Genomic DNA, 6000 nt, shown 5'->3' with positions numbered 1-6000 from the left:
TTTGGACTTAAAAAGGGTACCCAAATTAGAGTATTATCTTTCTTACTGTTTTCATTTTTTTTTTTCCGAATTGAACCAGAAAGTAAAGAAATTTCCCCAAATCTGAATCCCGACGCCAAAATTCTAACCATGATCAGCGTCCTCGCACAGGTTCCCAATCAAATCAAATTAAATCCAAAATGGTTAATCTCTTGCTTTCCTAAATGCTTTTTTCTTTTTAAATTTCTGATCTTTTGAATGCAAATGCAGGAGCGTTTGCTTGGTGCTGCACTTGGAACCGCGTTGACGGGGATCCTAGTATTTGAGCAACGAAAACGCATCTATGAATCCATTTCAGATCATCAATCTCAACTCGCTTCCCAATCTCAGGTCCCCTTTTTTTATTTCCAGTTTTTTTTTTTTTTTTACAATTGCTATTTGAAACCCTAGAAAAAGTAGTGGATTAAAGTTGTTATAATTACTTTAAAAAAAATCAATTTTGAAGCTTCTTCTCATAAATTAGTTGTATTTTTGTTAGAAAATGAATTTTCTTTAACTGCTTAAGCCAATGCCTAATGCTTTCTGTAGCAAAAGTAACTATGTCCTAGTTTATAGGGTTGCAAAGTATTCGGTCGAACCCTTGTGCTTTAGCTCAGTTGATAAAAAATGGGAATTTGATTGGAGGCAGGAAAGGAGTGAAATTGTGAAAATCAAATGTGTAATAAGAAATGTAGATTTTTAGTTTTATATTAGCTCTTGGAAGGAACAAGGGGAAATGGTTTTCTTCCCTATCATTTTGGAAATTTCTTATAAATTTTGTTTTGCTTTATAAACTTTGTATTGCCTTCTCCTGTTATCTTGTTCTTTTTCTAAGAATTGAGGTTGATCAGGAGAAAAACTTGTGAGGAATATAGAGTTGCTTGCTTTCTTGTACAAATTTTCTAAATCCTGTGGCATACCGTCGCATTTTTTAAAATTTGATGTTCAAAATCACCTCTTTGTATCTGTGAATGCCTCAAAAATTAATGATCTAACTTGGTGAATAGACTCCCTAGTTTTGCATAAGAAATAAAGGAAATTAAACTGTTTGGATATAATTTGTTAAGAGGTCTAATCGTGTAAATTTCTAAAATTGCAGACTTTTATCTTTAGATCTGAAAGCAAAGCAATCTCATCTAGGATGTTATTAACAATGTTGTTACTGGTTTATTTAGAAGGGAAAATGTAGTTTCCAGAGATATTTTGGATGCTTCCACAGCTTTTAAATATGTCTTAAACACTTTTTAATGACGGTGGAAGCAATCAAATATCTTTAGCAATAATATCACCCTATTGAAAGAACCATTCTCTTCAAACTTCTCTATTTTGTAGATAATTTATGTTACCTCTAATGAAAAAAGTATAAAACCTTATGTTTTAGGTCATATGCCTTGTGACTTGGGACATATATGAGACCTATTCATGTGGTTTTGCCGTATATCTTGAGGGAAATTATAGGAAACGGGAATGCATTTTTTTTGTAAGAAATGGTTAACCTCATCGAAATGATGAACCGATTATTATTGTCAAAAAATTGCTATACAAGTAGATTGGGCTTTCACGAGTAAAACTCTGTTTCATCATTTGCAGTGCGTGTGGATTAAATTCTCATAGTTTTACTTTGAACCTCTTCCAGATGAAAGAGCCGATATTTGGAAAGAAATCTCACTCGGAGTTTGCACTTCTATGGAACAAAGCTGTGGACCAGGTATTTGTGTCAGTAATTGAGTCCTTTAGTTCACGTAGATGGTAGAAGATTTGGAGTAATTTTACAGTCAAATGTTGATGTTGGAGTAATTGAGTGCATACAAGCTTCAACTCAGCTGTATCTCTCTAAATTTTTTGAACCTAAAAGGGGCGTGCATCCTTGCCCTGGGGCAATGCTATGTTGTAATACATAACATATAATAATGGTAAATTCAATTTTCGTGATGTAAAGATTTCATGATATACGAAACTATTTGCAATTTATTCAGCAAAATTATATCCAAATTCCCTCTCCTAAATTAATGTATCTGAACCTAACATAAAATTTATGCATCCTATGATTATGGGCGTAATCTCAATGATCATTCCTTGACTTTCAGGAACTACAACAGTCTTTGTGTCTGCCATTGCCTTCATGATTGTGATGATTACATAATCTCAGACACTATACTCTAAACATGTAAAACACTATCTTGCAATTACATAACAAATTGAATCATAAAACAATACACTCCATGAAAGCAGATTGGAAGGAGGAAAAACCGAAGAAAAGAGAACAAAGGCTTAATTCTTAACTACTACTATTTATATCAATCTCAAGCCTTAGCCTGTATTATACAATGGAGAACTGGTGATTGAGGAGCACAAGATCAGACATCAGGTTGAACAGAGGTAGCTTGATTAGCATTAGCTCGACGGGTGTTATGCACATAGTAAACACCCATTGCGAAAAGCACTGCAAATGTCAAACCAAAAACAATGCCTGCAATTCCACCAGTTCCCAGTCGATCCCCAGATTTCTGTGCTGTTGATACCTTGCTTTCAAGTGCTTTAGTAGCATCCACATGGGCTGCAATAGGCAATGGTGAACAGTTGGAAGCTGCACAGGGGTTTTTGGTGTCTGGTTCTTGGGTTTTCGGATGGAAAAATTCATATGCTGAGGGCGAGAAGGCCATGGGATTCTCGTAAGCAATGCCATGGGGCGCTCTGTCTTGGCTCCTAGCAATAGAGAGAAGAGCTAGAGAAGATAAGAGTAGCAAGAAAGAAGCAAATGGAGTCATGTTTTCTAGTTTGCACTCTTTTCTTTTTTTGGAGTGAAGAAAAGCAAAAGCAGCTGTGGCCTTTTGAGTTAAAACTTTGGGTGCCTTTACAATGGCTTTTATAAGGCCTTTCAAAGTGGTTGTTGCTTCACATTTAATTTTGGTAAGGTATATTATGGTTCAAAAGGGTGGGAACAAAATGATGAGAATAATTCTTTCTAAAAAGCAGGTCTCCCAAATTTCCACTTGATGTCATCCTTGGGATATCAGTGCCCAATATGTACATTGGGAAGGTGCATGCCAGACATAAAACCAGTTTTTAACTTCCAAGTAATTTTATATAAATATATATATATATAAATTTGAGATTGTCACGAATCAAATTTTTAATTATTTGATCATTAAAATTAAAAGTATATTATTTTATCTCAATAAATTTAATTTTCAACTTTTGTTTTTCATTTTTAACTTTATCGAAATATTTGCTCGTGAAGTCATTGTAGTCTTAATTGGGACCAACCCTTGAGAAAGTGGCCAACATTTCAAGTTCTTATTCTAAACTAAATGCCTCATGCTGTTAGTTTCTATCCCTTTTCTCATCATTGTAGAATATAGCTAATCGTCTCAAAAATGACAAAAGTTCAGTGGAGTTGTTGGGTTATTATCATTTATCAACAATTTTTCTTTGTTTTTTAATCTCCATTGACCTATCATTGTACTTGTCTCCCATATACTTTCTCTCAAAGCCAAGTTTCTATATACTTGAGTGCCTTCTCAAACACTTTTACGGACTAGGGATTGAGAACAAAAAATTTTAATAACTTCATTATAATTTCTCATGCACTCATATCATGGATTCGAGTTTTTTTTTTTCTTTTTATGGATGTTCACTTATATAACATAAATATATATATATAATTACGTATGGATTTATCAATTCTGCCAATAAAAATAGTGTTCAGATAAAATTTTGAAAGCATTAAAAAAATTTTTCTTTTAGATTTTTTTTTTTTTTAATTTTTAAGATGTCCATGCAAATCTTATTTTTAAATGTAGATCCACCCTGCACATGTAAGTCAATTGAGAAGAAAATCATATTCTAATCTCATCATTTTAAATGAAGTTATGTTTTAGGCTTTAAATGATAAAAAAAAAAAGATGGCAAAACAATGTTCTTGATGCTTTTCTCTTTGTATATATATATTTTTAGGCACATAAAATATTGTAGCTTGAAAATAAAATAAAAAAAAATTATATATATTAAAATTTAAATTTTAAATCTATTAAATATTATCTTTTAAAAATAACAGTACGAATCAATTAAAGCAAATTCTATATTCTTCATATATTTTTTATTATATATGAAAATAAAGGTAATGGAAGCGTGGGGTTTTACTTAGCTTGAGGACGAGAAAAGGGCCTAAAAACACATATTTGATGTGAGTAATTATAAAAGCTAGCCTGTGTGACCTGCCTGGCCTCGACTATTATTGCAGGAGAAGGGTAGAGCATGCCCAAAAGCCCCAAAACTGAAATAATTGCAGCCATCTTCCCCACATGTAACTTTTTCATGCTTTATATCCCTTTCCCTGCCTGCAGTCGCCCATTTTAACATTTCCACAAGATTCTTGTGTTTTTGAGTCAATGGGCTTCTGAGGCTTCACATGTTTTACCCATCCACCTCTGTAGTCACGTGAGATATATGTTTTCAAGATTTTTCCTGAAAATTTTCTTTTTCCCTTGGTGATTCAACGGGCTGCAAAGGCAATTGGATTGGATCAGCCATCAGGCAATGATGCAAAAACCCTTGTAATCCAACCTTAAGGAGGGATGACAACGAATAAGATTAAAATAAATTTTTATTTTTTTTAAATTTAATTTGATTTAAAATTAATAAAATATTAATTTTTAATATAAATATAAAATTAAATATAATATATATAGATATAATTTAAAAAATTAAAAATAAATTTATATATATTAAATTGGATCAAGATAAATTTACCTAAAATTTAATTTTGATCCGAACTAAATTTAATTAAAAAAAAATCAATCACAAAAGATTTGATTAAATCGAAATCAATAAAAAACGAATTGTGTTATCATCTGTAACCCTAGCAACCAAGTATATGTCTATTTTTTTTATGAAAATAAAATTGATCACTCCTCTGATTTAAAAAAAAAAAAATCCCCATCCCTTTAAATCCATCTGTCTTAACTTGTTTGGTAGTGGGCTTGTTGAGTTTTGATGAGTATTGATGAACAAGATACTAAAGGTCCGTAACATTTACATCATCATCATACTAGGAAATAGATAAAGATAATCACACTCCCAAATTGCTATGCATAATCTGGACATTTCTGGCGACACTGATGTGACATTAATTTGATTGATTAAGCTATGACAAAAAAAATAGTTCAATTTTGCTCTTAATGGAATCTTTGATTAGTGTCGAATGCTGTGGAGAGACAATAATTGATCCAAAATTTTATGATGATTTTAGGTAAAGGAATATTCCAACTGAAGATTTCCTCTCTAATGAAAAGATACGAATGAATATCAACTACCTTATGTCTTAACTATAAAATAAAAATAAAAATATAATTTTAATTTAATTAATTTTTTTAAAAAATATTATTTAATAATTTTAATTTTTTTAATCTTTAAATTACTATCTCTTTTATACAAAATAATAGTACAAGTAATAAGTATGAAATTTTTTTTTATTATTTGGATAAGGAAATAGACAGTGACGGTTTTTAACATTTAATTTTGAAAAGATTAATTAAAAATTTTATTTTATTTGTTATATTATTCAAATTCGAGGGTTAATATCAAATTTTTTTTTAAAATTTACATGAATGTAATTTAATATTTATTACAAATCTATTATTTTTAAGAGTTTATTTTAATATAATAAATAGACAAATAAAAATGTGATTTTAATTCTTTTTAAATTACAATTGTTAAACTTAAATTAAAAATAATAAATAAAATTAATAAATAACAATTTTAATGTGAGAATTAATTAAATTAAATTAAAATATATAAAATAATTATAATATATATCAAGGGGTTGAAGAGAAATAGAAACAATTGCTTATGCAATTGTTTTTCAACACCTGCTTATATAAAGAAGCACATTATGCTATTATATGAAAGAGTGAGAAATGCTAGGGCTAATTTTTTTTTCCCTATAAATAATAAATTATGAAGTTCTAAAAAAAAAATTAA

At 30.1% G+C, this 6000-nt stretch overlaps 2 protein-coding genes across 3 annotated transcripts; one reads left to right on the top strand and one right to left on the bottom strand.

Moving 5' to 3' along the window:
- Positions 1-1950, top strand: LOC111286371 (uncharacterized). Of its 2 annotated transcripts, none has more exons than XM_022876289.2 (3): positions 1-150; positions 250-369; positions 1655-1950. In XM_022876289.2, the coding sequence occupies exons 1-3, from the start codon at positions 130-132 to the stop codon at positions 1769-1771; spliced, it is 258 nt and encodes an 85-aa protein (XP_022732024.1). In that variant the 5' UTR covers positions 1-129; the 3' UTR covers positions 1772-1950. The 2 variants fall into 2 exon arrangements, with proteins under 2 accessions (XP_022732024.1, XP_022732025.1); XM_022876290.2 differs by having other exon boundaries at positions 59-182.
- Positions 1951-2019: 69 nt separating this feature from the next.
- Positions 2020-2824, bottom strand: LOC111286369 (uncharacterized). Its single transcript, XM_089761540.1, has 2 exons — positions 2382-2824; positions 2020-2136 (listed from the first exon to the last, which is right to left on the bottom strand). The coding sequence occupies exons 1-2, from the start codon at positions 2784-2786 to the stop codon at positions 2020-2022; spliced, it is 522 nt and encodes a 173-aa protein (XP_089617666.1). The 5' UTR covers positions 2787-2824.
- Between the last annotated feature and the right edge of the window lie 3176 nt (positions 2825-6000).

This window comes from Durio zibethinus, chromosome 6, assembly GCF_047325235.1.
Source record: "Durio zibethinus cultivar Kanyao isolate XHJ-2024 chromosome 6, ASM4732523v1, whole genome shotgun sequence".
Taxonomy (NCBI): domain Eukaryota; kingdom Viridiplantae; phylum Streptophyta; class Magnoliopsida; order Malvales; family Malvaceae; genus Durio; species Durio zibethinus.
Note: the sequence above shows the minus strand (reverse complement) of the source record. Positions and strands in the feature narration are given on the sequence as shown.

What these genes read in the sequence shown, in the direction of transcription:
- LOC111286369 (XM_089761540.1), bottom strand. Translation starts at nt 2,786, where the DNA reads ATGACTCCATTTGCTTCTTTCTTGCTACTCTTATCTTCTCTAGCTCTT. An exon ending in CTACCTCTGTTCAACCTGAT is followed by an intron (nt 2,137 to 2,381) that starts GTCTGATCTTGT and finishes ACAATCATGAAG; the next exon opens with GCAATGGCAGACACAAAGAC.
- LOC111286371 (XM_022876289.2), top strand. Translation starts at nt 130, where the DNA reads ATGATCAGCGTCCTCGCACAG. An exon ending in TGATCAGCGTCCTCGCACAG is followed by an intron (nt 151 to 249) that starts GTTCCCAATCAA and finishes ATGCAAATGCAG; the next exon opens with GAGCGTTTGCTTGGTGCTGC. An exon ending in AACTCGCTTCCCAATCTCAG is followed by an intron (nt 370 to 1,654) that starts GTCCCCTTTTTT and finishes AACCTCTTCCAG; the next exon opens with ATGAAAGAGCCGATATTTGG.